At 40.2% G+C, this 21,433-nt stretch overlaps 1 protein-coding gene across 1 annotated transcript in view; it reads left to right on the top strand.

Moving 5' to 3' along the window:
- The window catches only part of LOC135703710 (protein sax-3-like), a 488,202-nt gene extending 468,149 nt beyond the window's left edge, over nucleotides 1–20,053 (top strand). Inside the window, exons 10-11 of the mRNA XM_065224994.1 lie at nucleotides 1,344–1,521; nucleotides 18,364–20,053. Of these exons, the coding sequence (XP_065081066.1) occupies nucleotides 1,344–1,521; nucleotides 18,364–19,489 (1,304 nt within the window). The 3' untranslated portion in view covers nucleotides 19,490–20,053. The remainder of the gene's footprint in view (nucleotides 1–1,343; nucleotides 1,522–18,363) is intronic.
- Nucleotides 20,054–21,433: the final 1,380 nt, after the last annotated feature.

Below are 21,433 nucleotides of genomic sequence, written 5' to 3'. Positions count from 1 at the left end.
CATCTGTTTGTCTTTTGGCGTGGAAAAGCTCAGTTTAAAAAAAAAATCATTTTGAATCTCACTTCTAGGAGGGCTAATAAAAAAACAAAAAGCTTCAAAAGTTAGATCTTCCAAATTCCAGAAATTTTCTCCACTCAAATCTCAATCAGGCACTTGTTTCGGCTTTAGATCACTGTGCATTGTAGTTGTGAGTAGAAATCTAAAGGAATCTTGACAATAATTCAAAATAAAGAGAGACATATCAGCCAATGGCTGAAAGTTGCTTTACTAAAACAACCTAACCTAACAATTTTAAATAAATTCTGAAAATTTAAGAGTAATCTAGAATGAGTTGTTGGTAGTTCCAATGGGCTATTCATAATTTTTTGAGAGTTTTTAGACTTGCTCCCTGCGCAGACAATCATCTATACCATTTTAAAAAAAAAATTATTTATCGTAGACAATCGCCAATACTAACCCCTCCCTCATATCGTTTTGCTATTGTCTATAGGATTATGAAAAATGATAATGTATTGGTTTGGAGAAAACTTAAGACTGGAATTTTTAACGAAATCATTCAAAATTCAGCAAACCTAATTTGAAAAAAGTACAGTATAGAAAAAATAAAAAATCATTTTCACCTCCCTAAAGTCCTAAACGGAATATCACAGGAAATAGAACGGCTTGCGTGTCGTTTCTTGTTTCACGCATTCGTCCCAATAACAACTCGATTTGCACCGTCAAAGGGTCTTGTAGCCTCAGCCGTAAAGCTCTTTCCCTAGATTTATGATTCAGTTTCAACGCCTGTCATGACGTTCGAGAATTATTGCTTTTCTGCCTGTCGGCTGAAATTGCAAAACTTCCTTCTAATCTCTCACTGTTGTACCCGTAGCGGGATGGGTGCCCTTTATGTTTCTCATGAAGAATTCAAAAACTCCAACCACATTCCAACGATTTCCTATGGAAAACAAGATATTCACGCACCGTTTAGACCATTCCCAAGGCACGACACCGGCTCCCGCCGAAGGTGCGTGCGAATATTTTCTGCACCTCCCCATAGGTACCGAATATTACCTGGGAGGCTTTCCCAGGTCGTCACGTACTTCGCCTAGCGAACGAATCCCGTCCTCTGGCATGCAAGCAAATCGAATAAATTTCCCGCTGTTCCAGTTGCCAAGTGGGATTGCTCTGCCTTTTTTTCCGCGCCGAGATTCGCTCAACTTGGCAAGGAAATATTACGTGTTTTATTGCCGGGGAGAATTGTCAGCCCAGCCATCCAACAATGAAAGGCAATGATTGAAATGTTTTTCGACCTGTGCTATAAACGAATGCTCACGATTACTCCCTTTTTTCGTATTTTGCAGGAAATCACGCAATCGGAACGGTGCGCAAATTCCCGACACTGCCGTTGAATCCGAACGGCGTATGGATCGATCCCGGAGGTGGTGTCTGGCGGCAGGCGTCCGAAATCACCAAGGAAGCCATCACCGACTATGCGGCCGTGTCGAATGCTCCCACGCTGCCACTGCCGGACTATGAGAGGTGAGTGGGATGGGAAGTTTTTTTTTTGGACATACATTTGTGGAAACCGCTTGAAGATGCCTTTGTTTATGAGCGCACACATCTATCGTTCTCAAAAGGTGCTTCAGTCATGTAATTATCTACTGGTACAAACCTTAATTTCATCCATCAACTTGAATCACATTCTTTGACTATGAATTAGTAGTGACTAAACAATCACAATTAATGAATTGTAGTGGATTTTCGATTACTCAGTGTATATGAGTTCAGAGGATGTTCAGAGAACGCAAATAAAATATTTACGGGATTGCAACACGTCCGAATGACTAATAATAAGACCAATTCTTAAGAAACCTGAATCCTATCGTTAAGAAAGTAATCGAAGTACTAAACTGTGAATCTTTGGAGCGGTAAGGTCTATTTCAGGGTGAGGACACAAGATTATACATGCTTTGACATTCGTTGTCCTCAGGATCGAAAGAAAGCTTGATGAAAAATTACATCAGCTGATACCGAAGTCACGTTTGAACATAAAAGTAGTATGTAAACATAAGCCTTAACACGCACGAAGCGCTGTTAGCCAGAATTAGCCCCATAATAGCTACCAACAGTAGCAGCAGCCATGAGATCGGTCTCTTTCGAAAGCAACAACGAGAGATACGTGACACAAGCGTTTACAATACCATTATGTTATGGTAGAAACGGTAGTAAAATAGCGATGCAATCAGTGGGACCTCCGTCCACGGTGGTGATGGTGGTTCCACCCGTGTTGACCAAAGTGATAGTCGATAGCAATATAGTTGCTGCTGCTATCTCATTAAGAGAATAGGTTGGACTGCACTTCAAAAGGCCAGCAACGTTGAAAGGCGTGATTTTTCACCCCTGTCACGAAACCACACGTGACGGGACACTGATTTCCACTGGAAGGACAATATGGAAACACCATTGAAGAGTATGCTTATATAGCTAGGGTGGTTCTCTCGTATTACGATTTTCCCTTACAAAAATACCTTTATTCCCTAATATGGCTAAACCCTAGAAACCATCTTGACAGGAATGAACAAGTAGCAAAACGATACTACATACACTTCAAGCAAGTCCCGGAGGGACCTGCTCCCTTGGGTCATTGAGGACCCGCACCCGTACGCGGTGTTTCAACTACCAACCAACCAAATGGCGATGCTGCCCAGTCCGGGGTTCCAGTTCCGGTGCTAAATGTGAAACATAAAAATTAATTGCCTCTCTGCGCACATACGAAATTAACACTTTTGTCTGGAGCCGCTTTATTATACTCCCAACGGTTCAGCCAGCAGTGTGAGTGGGCGGCACGATCCTTTTTACCAAGCAGAAGAGAATTCCAGCGGTGGTTGCGTTGGATGGGAATGCTCCGAGATGGACGAATAAATAGCTAATTAAATTTTATGACTTCATTTCTACAACTAAGAATGTGTGTGTATAGAAGTGTTAAAACGAGCTTTACAACCAGCCAGAAAAATGGTTTCAAAATGAACGGATGCGATGTCGATTTTTTTTTTAGAAAGGGAAAGGTTCTACTTTAGGATTGCTTCTCAGAACAGTTTCTTGGCCAAGTTTGTTACACATAGCTACGAATGGCAATTTAGGGAGTGGACACTAGCGATGAGCGATCTAGGATCGAAATACAAAAGATCGATTCTTTTGGTTCGATTAATCGATTTTTTGAATCTATCTCATACACGACAAAATCTACTGGATCGATCCTTTTCATTCGATTTTTGTTTCGATCCAAAACAATTTCAGTGCATTTGCATTTGCAATTTAATATTGATTTTTTTTTTGTCTTCACCTTTACACATCACTTGCATTGAACATGGATTCTGCAAACAACCAGTGTGACAGTTCAGTGGGCAACAACGAGAAAGAGAAAGTTTGATTATAAACCTCTTTGACGTTTAGTTGTCCTTCTCTATCTAGCACACATGGATGAACGGACGGTTAGTTTTCCCACTAATCTATTTCCCTCTTGCTCTATTTAAATGGTGCAGTAATGTGCGCCGATTAAACATCAAAAAGCCGTCTCTCTGTGCGGATCTGGAGGGCTGCGTACACCAGTGATCATACATGAATTCTCAACAGTATGTTTTTCTGAATGCTGATTCAACATGCATTTCAACTTTTCAACTCAATTTTAAACCAACCTGCAAAAAGATCCGAAGAATCAGTACCAATCCAATGATAACATTTGTTGATCTATTTATTCAAAGCTTTGTGTTGAGAAAATTTTAAACGTTTTGGATCAACACACAAGAACAAACTAAACGTTTTGACGCTGGCCAAAACAAAGTTTAAGGTAATAAAACCATAAGAACCGTTTTCAAAAATATATGTGTAGATACAACTTATGGTAATGCCACTATAAGAAAACCATCCATCGATATGAATGATGAAAAAATGGGTGAAGGGCAGATCTTGTGTCTTGTGTGAGATCAAGATCAAATATTATCCGCAAATCATTGGTTATAACTGATTTACTATGGATCCGGGTCATTTGGCCGAATGCCGTTTGGTCGAATTCCTTTTGGCCAAATACTGATTCGTTTCATTCGATGATTGAATGACGATTGTTAAACGAAGATTTATGTGACTTTATTTCTACACATGCTTAGTACCTTAAGTAATTTATTTATGCTGATGGGTCGATATGTAGGGTCCAGGTGTGAGAGCTGCTTCCCTGGCGTCGGTAGCATTGGTACTCAGTACGAAAAACAAGATCGACGGAAATCAAATAAAAAAAAAGATTTTTTTGTTTTTCCTTTGGTTTGTTTTTTTCGTCGATCTTGTTTTCCGTGCTGAGCACCAATGCTACCGACGTGCCAGGAAGGCAGCTCCCACACCTGGACCCTACCTATCGACCCATCAACTCATGAACCGGGGACCAACGGCTTTACTTCCCATCCGAAGGAAGACGTGATCAGAGATGTTATGCCTCAGAACATCCCGGCGGCGCCGACTGGGATTGAACCCAGGCCTGCTGGGGTGAGAGGTGATCACGCTTACCACTACACCACCGGCGCCGTTTAAAAAAAAAGATTTAAGCAACCTAAATTTAATAATAATTGCTCATAGAAAGTCCTTCGAATGCCATTAGAGGGGTTCATATATTTCACCCAGTATCCCAATATATAACAAGAGATTTAAAAAATGTCCAAAATCTAAACACTAAATATAATAAATGATCATGCAAAACGATAGTATCATCATAGCCTGTTGATTTTAATACCATAAGTTTGTTTTTTTTTTTTAATGTAAGAATTAATTTACATTTTTGGTTGTCTTGTGCTCAATTTGCCTCCGTTTTACGGTATTCAATTTAGAGTTGCGTTTATTCTCTCTGTTTCATGCAGTGCTACATGAAAGCGAATTGGAAACATCCATGAAGCATTGATGCCTACTGGCAATGCTTCGAAATAAATCTTCTTAACTCTTTCCCTTTGTTACTCTGGAAAATCATGCATTTTTTTTTAATTGAGAATTACAACTTTCTAAAATTACAACTGATTTTTGTAAAACTATTACAATATACTTCTTCTTCTTTTACTTTAGTCTCTACATGTGTTGTGAATGGCTTTTCATTCTCCACAAAATCAAAAGATTGTTATATTATTTTTTGTCCAGCGTGTCAGTCCTTTTGGGACCCTTTCTTCAGGGGCTCTAAAATTATTTATTAAAATTTAAGTTGTTTGAAAAAGAGTTTTAATAATTTTGTTATTTTTACCACTAATTACAGTTTTCTCGTCTAGTGTGGTTCTGTGGAACCTGGAAATATCCCAAAGTCAGAGTTTCTTTGTTCATAATTTTAATATGGCTGGCATTTGGTATCCCTCCACGCTGGGATTTTATCGTGAACTTACTCCCGCTCGAACGCAAACAGTTCGGATTTATCTATCCGTCGAAAATCCTTTCCAATTTTCACGCTCTGCAATTCAGCCCTTAATATAGTCTGTACTGGTTTTTTTCATTATCGGAAGAAAATCCAGGCCAATATCTCAAGACAGTCCAGAGATACTGGTTTTTAAAATTGATTACTCCAAAACATTCTTGGTGGTTATTCATCAGTTGTTGATGTCCTCTTCTCCTTCTTTTTCTTCGCATTTCAAGCTTATTGCTTAGTGCATATATTAGCTTATTGCGTGCTCTCAACTTAGCGTTCTGAATGAGAGCTTATTAATTTGTAAATTGTGTGGCAAGCACAATGATACTATATGCCCAGGGAAGTCGAGAAAATTGCCAACCCGAAAGATTCCTTCGACCGGACCGGGAATCGAACCCGCCGCTTCCTGCTTGGTAATATCGTACCTTTGCTGACTAGGCTATGATGCCTCATATGTCGATGTCCTCAATGACCTTAATTTGCAATTAATCAAAGATTATTTGTTGATAGATCTTTTACCTCAACTCAACATTTGGTGACCAACAAGCTCAGATATATTGGCTGACCAACGTATATAATTAGATGAGAACTAAACTTTATGATTGTACGTAAATTGAAAATTATTTGCTATAGCAGAAAATAAAATAATACTACAAATATTTGGTCCACCTCCGGGTAAATTATCCCGTTGCCCTCCTCAAATCCGATCTTGAAGTTTATCTACTAGAATAGATAAATAAAAACTTGTGCAAATTTTTAATTATTATCAGGCAATCCAACCAAGCTCGAGAAAGTTTCCGGTCAGATATTATTTTTTTTTTGGCATATTTCCACAATATGAGCAAGTTGAATAATCCACAAATTTATAAATTAATGTACATGAATAACTGTGTTGTATTCAATAAATAGCATCTGCGAAAAGTTCGATATCTGTTTGTCTCGCTATTTGTTTTTATAATGATGGGCCATTAGGATGAACGCCACTAGGCTGAATGTCATAAGGGCAAAAGAGATCATGTAGATCATGTTAAAGAGAGTGTTAAAGTGACTATAAAATACTAAAAAAAAAAAAATTGGATTTAGATTGCCCTCCATGTCAAATATTTTGTTCGGCCAATGTAGTGATTATATAATCTTATATTTTCTAATCTAACACCAACACAGCATGTTTATGAAAGCATCCCTGAAAATGGTATATATACCTACATTATTTTTCTTGTCTATTCGATATATGTTGCACATCAGAGATGCGGAAAATTTTATCAGAACGATCAGACCAGGCCTACTGTGTAGCATTTAAGGGGCAAGATGATTCAGAAACATCGGGTCTGTTTAAATCAAGGACTTAAACACGATGCTACATGCAAAAAAAAACGTTCCAAGATTCGTAAACAAAAAATCCCGATAAGCTGAACTATTAGTTCTTTCGAATTCATGACTTAGTTCTCATAAACGGGATCGAGTAAGTAAAATTTTCATGAACTTAATCTCAAATCCGTGAACTTAGTTTACGCCTGCTAAGCAAAATACAAAATAAATTCGTAATTTCGTGATACCATGAACCCATCATTGTGATTTTCGTTCCTGCAATCGTGAACTTGAATCTCATGCAAAGCTGCAGCTGTCATTTACAGATTGTTGTCAAATTTTTTCCTACTGAGTGCTCGTATTCGTCGAGAATACACAGCAAACAATTAATTTTAATAGAGTTAACTACCCCATTTCCGGCCAAGCGCAGTTTAGCACCAAACGGAATGTTACTATTATTGATGGCTTTCAAATTTATTTACCTTTCCGCAGGTACCGTAAGATTTGATGAAGAAAAACCAATTGTTGAGATATTGTCAAAAGTCTAACACTGCTTCTTGACGCCAAACTCGGCCTACGGATTCTAAACTCGGCTTAAGGTATTGAAACGCCATTGAAACGCCAATAAATTCGCTTCGGCTTATCGGATGAAGATAAAACATGATTCGCTCGGAGCACTTCTTTTGTTTTTGGGAATAATGGGTGCAAACCTTCATATCACGCGTTTTCATTGACTTCGTTCGGCAGCTTATTTACTAAAGTATCCTACCAACCGCATAATTGACTTGTTAGCTCTGAAATCATGGATTTATTTGAAGTTTTCTGCTCGATAGGCCCAAAATGGGCGATTAGGCCGAAGTAGTTCTCTACCCTATCACATCAAAATGGATGCACTTAAATCGTGTAGAAAATATGGTGTAATTACTTGCCAAAAAGAACTATCATACAGTGCATTAGACCAAATTTGACATTTTCGCTCCACCGTGGTCAAACGGTTCCTGATCGGGTCCTGATTAATTTTCCAAAATTTGAATACATTTGGAAAGACATTGGCATGGCACGAATCATTTAAAGTTTGTATGGAAATTACTATGGGAAAACCATATTTTTTGTACATATCCATCTAACCATTTACCATTTCACTTACACACTTAGAAATAACTACTTTTACACGAGATGTAATCCATATTGGACGTAAATCATAGAACGTAAACAAACATTTCATGTAAAATTATATGTTCTCAAACCGAAACATCAGCTAGTCGACGAAGCGAACGTTTGATTGAATTGATTTTCACGTTTCTTTCAACTGATTCTTATGTCAAAAGGCTCGCTTACATTTGTCGGTCTCAGGGAACCGAAATTTACATGACTTTTTAGTAGTGTGTAGCTTGAAAAAATGATAACTGTGCTCGTAGGAAATTTTCTCAGCTACAACTTTGTTTAAGACTAATTTTCGATAGAATGCTCAACCACCTGTTCTGCAGGCAATATTGGTGTTTGTGGCACATAGAATAGAGCACAAAAATCATGGCTACTATGTCACACTGCAGAAAACAGTGTTGCCCACAAAACAGCTGCTTGATCATGCCATAAGATTATCAATCTCTTAAACAATAATTGCCAGGGAGGGTCATGTCTTTCGAGAAATCATCGAAAGAAGTCATTGTTTACAAAAGCTGTTACGCCCTAATTCCAGCTCTATCTAGAATTAATAACTGTTTTAATTGACGTTTGACTCAAAAACTATATTCCCGCATAGCTGTAGCTGAGAAAAATTTCCATAAGAATAGGTATTGAAAGTTTAAACAGTGCAATATGGAAAAAGACTAAAGATAATTAATAAAAAGTTTGGATTTCCCATAGTTATATCGATGCAAAATTCAAATGGTTTGTGCCAAGTCAGTTTCTTACCAAATGAGTTCAAATTTTGGAAGGCTTATCAGGACCCGATTTGGAACTTTACGCTGCTTTTACTGCATTTGTTTATTTTTGTGACCATAAAAATTACATGAGATTTTCGACATGATTGAAGTGCAACCTCTTGGATGTAATATTAAAAAAAAAATTTTGCTGTGTAGTGTGTTGCTTACTAGGGCATTTAGCTGAGCCGTATCGTCAGAATAGTGCTGGAGTTCATCATGCGCGAAGGAAAGGGTGAACCAGTGAACGTCCTGTTTCTAAGCGATAAAGCGGTACCAGTTGTGGAGGAAACTGTGAAGATTGCCCCAGAGGCGGAGGGTATGTTAGCCGCTAGTTCTGGCCCTAGTAATAGCATGGGAGGGGATGTCAGCATCGGTGGGGATGTGATCAATGCTTGTTGCTTGTCATGATGATGGTGAAGGTGGTGGTAGCTGCGTTCATCCGATGAATTGATGAGCTGAAAGTGTGTCCACCTGCCACCTGCTGCCAATTTGGGGTATGGGTGAAACCTGCATTGTCCGGTTGTTCCAGCCAAGTCATCCGTCGTTTTCAGGTTCCTTCCACTTCCATGCTGTTCAGTCAACACATTGAAAATTATTTCAATGTTGACGTTTTACAGTTTATGAACCATGTTTCCATTTTCGAGAAGAGGTTCATGATATTATGCACAACTCATGAACTTTAATCACGTTTACCACAAGAAGATCATATTTCTATGACTTGCAATGGTGCAACGTAGTGCAGGCGTTACGTTTAGTTCGCGGAACAATGTTCACGATTTCATGATTTTTATTCATGGTGTACTTTTGTAAACGAAAAATTGACTTGTTCAGAAAATCGTGAGGTTGACGAATTTCGGAACGGATTTTTTATCAGTGCTGGGATCTGTCCCACTTTCAGCTCATTAATTCAACTGATCTTTGGTCACCATGAACGCAGCTGCCACCACCTTCATCATCATCTTAACAAGCACTGATCACATCCTCACCGATACTAGCCGCATCAGTGCTTGCTCACCTTCCCTCCCATGCAATGTCTAGGGCAGAGGTGGCAACAGTACATTTTTTGAAAAACCATCGTCCAGAGCGAAACAAAACAGCCAGCACACGGGTGGCCGTTTATAACTACATTCCAAGCGAACAGCGGAGATAGAGAATAAATAAAATCTCGCAGCCTGATTTTTCCAAACAGTTTATTGTAATGAAATTTTAGCTGCAGGCTTGCGTGTGACAGTAAATTACCAACTCCCTTATTTACGCATAATTTTAACATCAATGCTTATGAGTGGTCAGTCTTCATTCTTATCTTTTAATTCCATGAAATAAACATCAAATAAATGCAGTAATTAGCCAGAAATCAGCAAAATTCTACACGACATAAATTTGTTTTCTGTTGCTGGCAGAAAACAGTTTAGAAATGTCATGACATTTTTTCCGCTTGCCAGTCGGAACGATTTTTTGGCGTGTGAGATCTAACTCTTGTCCTAGCCCTATATGGCTTATGGTTATAGTGCCATTACTCACTTTGTTTGGTCAATGTACTGATTATTAATGTCAATTAAAATCTAATTGTGGTAAATCAAACACCTCTTCAGGTAATTTCTTTGGTTTTATGTTTTATCTTCTGAGTGGATTAAGATAAATATTTATACGAGTCTTTGTTTTGAGTCTTTGGATCTTAAACATTCTGTTATTACCGGAGAATGGGATTGTTTGTCCGAGATCTCGATTCATTTGTTTAATTCATACAATTTTTTTCAAGTCACTTGCCACGCAAACTAACACCACCATAGTGTTGGGGATATTTAATTCTACCTGATGATGATATTCGTTTTCGTGGGCAAGCTAATAGTTTCGACAAATTGACGTTTGAATCTTTGTTTATAAAAGCAGATACTTACTTACTTACTTAAGGGTCCTGTGCACCACCAGCGGTGCAAGGGGCCAACGTGAAAGACTTCCATCCTGGGCGGCTGCTCACTTTTGCCTTGACCGGGGCCCAGGTCAGATTCCTATCGACTTCCTTAAGGAGAAGCTCACCGGCCCAAAAATAAAAAAATATTTTCGGTACGTTTTTATTTTTCTTAAAATATTGGGAAAAATTATCAAAAATCCAAGAAAATCAGTTTCTTCCTTAGATTTTTGTCAAAAATTACATGCAAAAAATTTTTTTCTATCCCATCATGAAAAAAAATTGGACTCTCAGAAAAACCGAAAAGTTGATGTTTTGTGGTTTTTTGAGTCCAACTTTTGCCATAATGACTTATAAAACATGTTTTTGCACGTGAATTTTTTTTTTAAATTTGAAAAAATGTGATTTTTTTAGATTTTTGATACTTTTTTTTCAATATTTTTAGAAAAATCAAAACGTAATTATTTGTTTCGAAGCGGTGAGCTTCCCCTTAATTTCCTTATTGAGGCTCAGCCGCCATGAGCCCCTGGGTCTGCCTCTGCTGCGATGTCCTGCCGGATTCCAATCCAGCGCTTGCTTGCAGATTTCGTTTCCGCCCCGTCAAAGTGTGTGGCCGACCCACCTCCACTTTCGCTCTCGAATTTCTGTTGCTATCAGCTTCAGATGACATAGAGGATGGAGCTCGGCATTCGAGATCCAGTCGTGAGGCTACCAGGCACGAATTATATAGCGCAGGCGTCGGTTGATGAAGACCTGCAGCTTTTGAGTGCTCTCCGCTGTTACCACTACGTCTCGCTGGCGTATAACAACACAGATTTCACGTTCGAGTTGAAAATTCGGATTTTGGTGCGTTGACTTATCTGGTTGGATCTCCATACGTTTCGTCAACTCGCTAAGGCAGCCCTAGCCTTCTTGATTCGTGCACCTATGTCGCTCTTGGTCCCGCCGTTCGACGCTATTTGGCTGCCAAGATATTGGAAACTTTCGACCTTCTCCACTGCTTGCCCCGCTACCGTAAAGTTGAAAGGGTTGCCCGTGTTGATATCCAACGATTTGGTCTTGTTGACGTTGATGGTGAGACCCGCCGCAGAGGAGCGTTCGGCTAGGTCATTGAGCTTACTCTGCATATCAGAGCGCCGTTGTGCTAGTAGAGCAACATCATCAGCCAAATCGAAGTCGTTGAGATGCTCCACGGTGATAGTCTGCCAAAGCAGCCCACGGTTCGGTACACGGTCAATTGCACCTACCATGATCTCGTCGATTACGATGAGAAACAGTAGCGGTGATAGTATACATCCTTGTCTCACACCAGCGACTACCCGGATAGGGTCGGACAAGGCTCCGTTATGCAGAACTCTGCACGTGAAAGCCTCATACTGCGCTTCGATAAGGTTGACGATTTTATCCGGGACTCCCACAGATTCTCGTGATTGAGACGGTCGAAAGCTTTTTCGTAGTCAATGAATACCAAATAAAGGGACTCTTGGAATTCATTGACCTGCTCCAAGATGATGCGGAGCGTGACAATATGGTTCACACAAGATCTTCTGGTACGGAATCCTGTCTGCTGCCGTCGGAGAGTCGCGTCGATCTTCTCCTGTATCCGATTCAGGATAACTTTGCACAGAACTTTGAGAACAATACACAGTAACATGATGCCTCGCCAATTGTCGCACACAGTCAGATCCCCCTTCTTTGGGACCTTCACTAAGATACCCTGCATCCAGTCGGCCGGAAAAGTCGCGGTGTCCCAGATATTACAGAATAGTTGATGCAACATTTGTGCGGATAACTTTGAGCATCTCTGCTGATATGCGATCCACCTCTGGAGCCTTGTTGGATTTCAGGCTTCGGATAGCTGCTTCAATCTCCTGCAGTGATGGGGCCTCGGAATTGACGCGAGTGATGCGCCGCACCCTAGGCAGATCATGCCGAGATGTTGATGGCTGGTTGGTCGTCGAAACTTGAAGAAGTTGTTCGAAGGGCTCAACCCAGCGTTTCAGCTGGTCAGTGGGGTCGGTAAGTAATTGTCCAGTCGTGTCCTTCACTGGCATCCTCGGGTTCATCCTTGCTCCATTCAGGCGTCGTGGGATATCGTAGAGGAGGCGTATATCGCCAGTGTTTGCGGCTTTCTCCCCTTCGTCGGTCAGGGAGTTCACCCACGCTCGCTTGTCCCGTCTGCAAGAGCGCTTGACTTCCTTCTCTAGAGCCGAGTACCGTTGACGGGCTTCGTTCTTGGCTCCTCTGGTTCTCGCCCGCTCTATCGCGGCTTTTGCTTCTCTACGCTCCTCAATCTTCCGCCAGGTTTCATCTGTGATCCACTCTTTCCTCTGGGTGCGCAACTCACCCAAGTTGTTCTCGCTTGTTTCTATAAAGGCATTTTGATGGCCGTCCATTGTTCTTCTACGCTGCCACCTTCTGGAACGTCCACAGCTCGAGTCTCAAGTTCTTCAACAAAAGACCTTTTTACCGCTGGATCTTCAAGTCGGCGTGTGTTGAACCGCCGCCCGAGTCTCTCCTCCCGTCGCTGGATCCGCGCCATGCGTAGGCGGATTTCACCGATTAGAAGGTGATGGTCAGACGCGATGTCGGCGCTGCGTTTATTCCGGACATCAAGAAGGCTCCGTCTCTATTTTCGGCTGATGCAGATGTGGTCGATCTGATTTTCGGTATGTCCATCACGGGAAACCCACGTGACTTTGTGCACTGGCCGATGAGGGAAGAGCGAGCCCCCGATCACCATGTCGTTATTGCCACAAAATTCTGCAAACAGCTCACCGTTCTCGCTCATTTCGCCGAGACCATGGCGTCCCATGACACGCTCATAGTCCGTGTTGTCGGAGCCGATCTTCGCATTGAAGTCGCCAGTGCTGATCTTGATGTCACCCTTTGGAACCTTATCCACGACGGCATTAGGTTGACTGTAAAAATTCTCCTTGTCCTGTAGCTCGGCAGCATCGGTTGGCGCATAACATTGGATTATGGTAAGGTTACGAACCCGTGTTCTAAATCTGGCAACGATTATCCTCTCATTAACAGGCTCCCACTTGATGAGCGCAGCACTTGCCTGGACGCTAAGTAGGAGACCAACTCCACGATGGCGGGGAGCGTTTTCACCTCGAATACCAGAGTATAGTAGTACCTGTCCCGACGGCAGTTTGTGTTCTCCAAAGTTTGGCCAACGAACTTCACTCAGTCCCAGGATTTCTAGCTTCATGCGTCGCGCCTCGTTGGCGAGTTGTGCCAGTTTACCCTGCTGGGCTAACGTCAATACATTCCATGATCCAATTCGTGTCCGTTGTTTTGCGCTAAAAGTCGTTGCCGTTAAATCAGTTCGATTTCTTTCTCTGTTGATTTCTGTAACAATTGTAAAGGTTTTAGAGACAGTAGATGGTTGGCTTAAGGTCTCCTATCCGCCGTGATGGAGCTGCCATCTTAGTTGTAGCTTCCGGGGAAGAGCATTTCTTATTCAGCCGCTGGATGCCAGTCATACGCTGTTTGAGCCGCACCTCCATGGTGAACAGACGCTCGGGTTGGCGAAGCATTTCCTCTATCACCGTTCTATGGTTACCGCGCCAGTGTTCGCGTCGCACCTCCTCACTCTGCTATTGTCGAATTGACAACATTGCCCAGGCTACACCAACCAGCTGTGTCCATGTTTCAGCTGGCAGTCTTTTGTGATCATATGACTCGTGGAGGCGTGAGGTAGGAACTTGTGAGGACCGGAGCTAGGTATATCGCTCCTTCCAGATTTTTTTTTTTGTTAATTACTTTATTTGTACAGGCTCATTCGAATATACTTTACAGAGCCAAGTTATCATTTTCTTTATACATTATAAATGTCTTAAATCTAAAATTAAAGGATCGGAACCGATTACTCGCGGTCTTCTCGAGGTTAGTGGATGACAATTGTTTGGATCGGGAGAGGGAAAAGGAGATTTGGAATATGATTTATGATTAAAAAATTTCACTATTTCTAAAACAAATACTTAATCCTATCGACGTTATATCAACTCTGTAATTATACAATTATTACAGAAACAAATCTACAAAAAAAAAATACACACACACATACAAAACACAAACTAAACACAAAGTTAATCAAACTTACAATCTATGGTTAATATTCTTCAAGAAAACATATATGAGTTGCATAAACTCTAGATCGCGTCTAGCCAAAATATCCCGAACTGGAACATTAGGTTGTCTACCTCGAGCCCGAAGGGAATCATACAACTCGGATCTGACTCCACGGTGCTCAGCACATGACCAAATAAGCTCCTTCCAGATTGTCACTCACCATTTTGTAGCCCATAAAAGCAGATACGGCTATTTTAAAAATGTCTCTTGAATTGGTATTTTTAACTTTTACACCGGTAAACTATGGTCAAACACGCACGACAAAAACCAATGCATAAAAAAACAGATCTCTTTTTAGCGTAGGTGGTGAAATTACCACTTTAACGGATGTTCCAGCTCTTTCAGATCACCAATAACCATAGTCTACATTCCGATCTCAGATTCAATTTCAGTCATGTAGTGTACGTACAAGCGATTTAAGAAATCACGGGGCCCTAGAATCATTTTAATTAACTGACCACTTTAACGGATGTTTTGGATCGTCTGAGCGACTGTCCTATGATCCAGAGTCAACAGTCTAGTTACAGGCCAATTTTTTTTTAAATATCATCACTTCAATTAATTTTAAAATATATCACGGAACTCCAGGATCAGTTTTATTAATTAACCCCCTATGGCAGCTGCTAAAAATCAAAATCAACTTTCTATTAAGAGAGAGAGAGAGAGAAGGATTAGTAATTTCCATTAAATTCCACTACTTGATATGCTTATCTCTGACAAATAAGCGTATTTCGTCTACTATGAACAAACTTCTTCAGTGTCTAGTACTGATACTCGACTCGTCGTTTAATTTGAAATTGGAACAACTTCTTCTTCGCATTTCAAGCTTATTGCATATCGCATATTTAGCTTATTGCCGTGCTCTCAACTTAGTATTCTAGATGCATTTCCTCAGTTATTAAGCCAGAGAGCTTTCGATGCCTGTGTGTGGCAAGAACAATCATACCTATGCCCAGGGAAGTTGAGAAATTTTACAACCCGAAACATTCCTAGACAGGACCGGGAATCGAATCGAGCCACCTCCATGGTCTTGCTTTGTAGTTGCACCTTTACCGACTGAGCTAAGGGAGGAGAAATTGGAACAAACGATGAGTAAAAAAAAAAGCGGCGTTCAATTCCTCGATTTTTTTTAAATATCAAAATCGGAATTGGGGTAAATATTGATTTTGCTCCCCCCAGCCCCTTTGATTCTCAATCTTTTCAATATCATTCTCCCAATGTTTGATTGCAATTGGTTTAGGTACTATACTGCACTGGCTCTTTAAAGATCATATGGTAAAAGTGATCTTTTTGTTCTCCTCGTTCTGGATATTCACCACAATGCTTAACAGCTAAGTTGGCTTTCTGAACTCATAGGAAATGTTCTCAGTTACTTTTTCTTTCATACGTTCTTCTAGAATTTTAACTAACTTGCTGTTGAAAATATTTTAGGTTGCATTTCAATAAAGAATTCAACATACCCCGATTTCCTTATTGGAAAGCAACACATTTCCGATTTATGTTTCAATAGCTAGTCAGTTAAAAATTCTAAAAGATCATTTCAAAAGCTCCAATTTCGGTTTAAGCTGAGAGATTTATTTTAGAGACAATCATAAAAGGTCATGATTAGATATAATCATATCGTTCATTGTGACATCAGAAAGCATCTCTAACAAATCTAAGTTTGATACCCATTTAACGGAATAAAATCAACACCAACAGCCACGACGTACCGCGGGTGCACAACATGCTCACAATTACGCCTGCGATCATCACAAATCTGTGGCGCTTGGGATGAAACGTCGATGGTCGCTAAAACGGCTTCAGCGTTGTCGTGCAAGATTTATGATTCCACATACCCTCGCATAGTAGCTATAACAGGATACCAGAGAGAAAAATAATGCAAAGCTTCGGAATGATGGCTCAAACGATAAAAAACGTTACAGAACAAGCACCCGCACCGTCACGTTTGTCTGGGTGGACATAAATTATGCTCCGACAGCCACAACAACAACAACAGCGGAGCACATAAAAAGCGGACAAATGTGGCATGTTGTTACTTCATGCGTACACGATAGAGCTCCCCATCCTCCACTCGCTGGGAACCCATGTGGAAGGATTGTCCACACACCCGGGGATGATCTGATCCTTTTAGTGTCCGGTTTTTTGATAGTCTTCTTCTGTTTGAATGTGTCTCGTCCGTGGTGATTTGCCTGATTCGGTGTCTCGGTTGGTCTTATTCCTACTACTACTACTACTGTAAGCGTTAAATTTATAGACTAGTAAATCTGTTTAGGGCTCGTGTGAACGCACTCCATCGATGTTCATTTTGTTTTATTGACCAATAAAGCGGATTGATGACCCAAATGGCAGGTAAAAGTTTCGTCATAATTTTTGCGAACAAAAGCACAAATTCCCATTTTCCGGAACTGGGTCAACCGGTGGCGCTGCTTCGGAACGGAAAAGCTCTAAGCTCATTATTCGGTATTTTACATCGTGCCGTGCACACAACTTTTAATGACACCTCCGCAGAAACCACAATCCTATTCCATGATAGCACTCCAACTGCTGGAAGACAAACCGGGTAACGACAACGATTCCACCGCAGTCGCATTGTGACGATAAAAGTTTGCCCACACGAAAATTTCCGCCTTCCTCCAACAGCCCTGGGCCAGGGTTGCCAAAGCTACAGATTATTTTGTATTTCTACAGTTTGTTTAGAGTTTTCAGATCCAAGAATCTGTATTCACAGATAACAGATTTCTAGGTTAACCACAGATTATGAAGGTTTTTTTTAAATTATGAGCTGATGCTTTTAATTGTGGTTAAACATTAAAATAATAACGCAACAATTTGATCAACAAACATATAACTATGGTATTCGCTTCAGCAAAACTTTCGTATCACTCACTCATCTACCTATTTTATTAGCTTTGGCATGAATAGAAAGTATCAAAACTGTCAGAGACGCATTCTCTTTAGCTATGTTCATGTTAATTCCTTATTTTTTATAGTTTAATGTCTACCAGAAGTGCAAAGAGACAATAATTTTCCCCATAATTTAAATTCGAAAACATTTATTGGATTTAATTCATAAATGATTGTTTCCGATATCATCGCAGATTTTCTGTAAAAAAAAAAAAAAAAACAATGATGATATGGCTTTTAAGAGTAAAAACACAGATTTCAATTTGGTAACCCTGCCCAGGACAGTAAACAAAAAAGTAAGAGTAGGAAGAAAACAATCATTAGCAAGCATTAGAGGGAGCTGCTAGTTCGACGCCGTCTGTGCACAGTTCCCACCGAGTTGAAAAGCGATTCAAATGCACAATTTTCACCATCATCAACGGGAGCTTACATCGCTGGGGTTGAGGGTTGTTTGTACGGGAGTTGTTATTATCATTATTATTGTTGTTGGTTTGGAAAAAAATGTGCCAACTTCTGTATTTGGAGCAATAAGTATGGCTACCGAAAAAGTTCACTGTAGGCCTAGATGCAATTTCGAAGGGTTTGCGAAGAACTATGTCAGTTGAAAAACTTTGGGGAACATATTTTCTAAAAAGTTATTAAATAGAGGATAAAATTACTACAACCAATGCTGATGAATCCCATTCAGTATGGGTTCGCTCGCAATTATCATGCTCGAAATTTTATACTAATAGGCGTTTCTACCGTTCCTTTCTACCCCGCAGATTGTCACCGCTCAACATGCCCGATTACGCCGAGGTCGCTGGTTGCTCATCCTTCAAGAACGATCTCGGTGGCTCACCGTCCTACGATAACTACGGTGCTTACGCTTCCACCACCCTGGTCGGCCGTTCGACTGGCATTCATCCGGGCAGTATCGGTTCCTCCGTAGTAACAGCACCCAGTGCACCCATGTTCGGCCAGAACCAATTCGATGGGAAAAATGTCTACTCGGCACCGACGAGCTGCCACTACAATAATTTCATAAATCAACATCAACTGCGACATCAGCAGCAACTTCACCAACAACAACCGAACGGATCCGGAGGTGGGGTGGAACCGAAACGAGCCTACGGCGCCGGAGGCAGCATGAAGAGCCAGAAGATGAACATCATCGAAAACCGGATGGCTGACATGATGAACAACCTGGGCCATAGTCAGACCTCGGTTGCCTCGGTCGTGGCCGTACCTGGCCTACCCGGGTCACCATATGGAGGTTCCAGTGTAAGTAATCTCAATGCAAACAGCAGCAGTAATCTACTTCCGGCCGGAGCGTCCGGGGCCAGTGTCAGCGTTCCACACACGCCCCTCTTCGGCACCATCAAGCGAACGACAAAATACAACAAAATAGGCTACAATAAGGATAATAAACTCAATTTCGGCGATAATGGACGCTCAACCGAGCAACCATTGTTTATCAAATCCAAGTACGATGGAACGTGGTCCTCAGTTCCCAGCACGGCGGCCTCGTCAGCAAACAACATAAATATGATTAATAATTCGCCATATCACCAACAACTCCACCAACAGCAGCAGCAGCAGCAGCACCATCAATCGCAGCAGTTGCCGTCGTCGTCCTTGTCGTCGTTGGGTCATCATCATCATCATCAGGCACCGACGACGACTACGACGACCCATCAGTTCGCTGGCAAAGGCCCCGGAAGCTCCAACATTTTGGATCCCTTGCCGAATGGTTGCGGAGCTAATAATTTAGATAATCAACCAATACAAAATAATAATCCCTGTAGCAATGGCAGCGGCAGCAACAATGGTAGCAGTAGTGGTAGCAACAATGGATCCAGTTCTCCACCGAATTATTTAAGCAGCTTTGGTAAAACGGATAATGTGTAAATTTCGTGGGCACCGGGCGTAGGGAGTTGCGGGGAATTTGGGTAAGATTCGCTTCCTGCGAACAGATAGGTGGCCCCTGTTAGCCCTTGTTGTTGTGATCTTCCATACCGACCGAGCTGGGGATGTAGAGGTAATGTGTTTTACATTGAGCGTGCATTGTTCGGCTGGTGGTGGATGCTCGTTTGTTTGTTAGTTCGATGGGGCTTCCTAAAATTGAGATGTTTACTGCATGGTTGTGGAACGGCAACACAGTATGGCAATGCGTTGATAGTTTGTTATTGGCAGTAAAGCTAAATTTCAATCATTCACGATGACAATAGTTAATGCTATTTAGACACAGGATTAAATTGACCATTGAGGTGACCACAATATTACTAGAAATTTGTTTTCATTTTTATTAATAGAGCTTACTTTTTCATATTTCCATGGACTGTTTGAGCTCGCTACAAGATTATGTTGTTGCACTGTAGATATCTGATGTGATACAACCTTCTTTATTTTGTATGAAACTTTACATAATTGATTTATATGGTCAATCTTTCACATTTGAGCTAAAAGCCGGTTATTTCGACGCCATAAACTTCAAAATGGTGTGTTCGATATTGTTCATCATTTCATAATTCAAAAACGTCGCTTCTAATCGAACTAACGTCTGAGACAAAGTTGTAGAAAACAACTTTTGCGAAAAAAAATATGCACGATAAAAAAACTTTACGAATTTTGGGTGAAAAATCCTTGTAGTAGTTCTTGTACAACAACTTTAGGGATTTTTTTTTTTTATTTTTTTTTTGCGAAATTTTGCTTAGAAAATCTATTTAAAGACATTCAAATTTGTGTTCTGTTCCATATTTAAGGCAACAAAATTAAGGGTTGTGAACAAAGCCCGACCGTATTGTTGACGTAGGGTTGCGAGATAATTTAGTTTTGCTGCTCCATTAAATAATATATAAATATCATTATAAATGGTTTAGAAATTTTACTCTAAAATAAACAATTTATTAATATTTTTTTTTAACAGGGTGGTTATTGAATAATTCCAAAAAATTACATTTTTTTATATTAGAAAATCAGTCAGTTATTCATGACAAACAACTTAAGAAATCATAGTGCAGCTGACATCACAAATCTTTATGTTGAAGAACTATGACTGACCAGCGGTTTTCAACTAAAACTTATTTAAGTTAACTTAAAATCAGTCTTTTCTTTACCTGTGCTCAATGAAAACCCTTTAAAATTGCAAACGTTTTAATTTAATAAATGGGTTGTTAATATGATTGTTTCAGTTAAGCAAATTAAACTCTCAATAGAATGAATTGAACCCAATAGATTCAAAATTTAGTTCTTCTAGTTAAAATTATAGTTTCAAAATTATTTGTCCTCAATTCTATCGAAAAAGTTTGCAAATGGTCAGTTTCGTGCACTACTGGCTCAACTCAAAATCTGTGAATTTCCACAATCACTGTTTTAAATGTTGGGTTCAAAAAACCTTCTGCATTTCTGTGTTGAGTTTCAATTTTATGAACCTTTTAATGTACATTGTGTGTTTAATCTATCATACTTTACACCCTCTTCTTGTTTCTTACAAGTACAACATATCATTCAATACATAAAATTAATAACTTGGCTCGAAAAACATGTTCAGCTTATATGCTTAATAATGGTTTCTTTTAATAGGCTATGTTCAAAAATTAGCCCCAAATATGAATGCAGCCAATTTATCAACGAAAGCGAGAGTCGATGAAGAGAATCGATCAATGTAGATTGGATTATTTGAAAAGTAACGCGAGACTTGCCAAGGTTATCAATCGGATGTTAGTTCCCATAGATATAAATCTAACATACCATGTAATTTAAGGCAACATTGGAGGTGAAATTTCAAAAACCAAAGTTGGTCGCGGCATGGAAGTGGTCTGATTTAAATCCAGAGATGATGGATTTTAATTC

This window comes from Ochlerotatus camptorhynchus, unplaced genomic scaffold (genome assembly GCF_037179485.1).
Source record: "Ochlerotatus camptorhynchus isolate MF236.1 unplaced genomic scaffold, CSIRO-AGI_Acam_v1.1 ptg000220l, whole genome shotgun sequence".
Lineage (NCBI taxonomy): Eukaryota > Metazoa > Arthropoda > Insecta > Diptera > Culicidae > Ochlerotatus > Ochlerotatus camptorhynchus.
The sequence above is the reverse complement of the archived record's forward strand: the minus strand, read 5'-3'. Positions and strand labels throughout refer to the sequence as shown.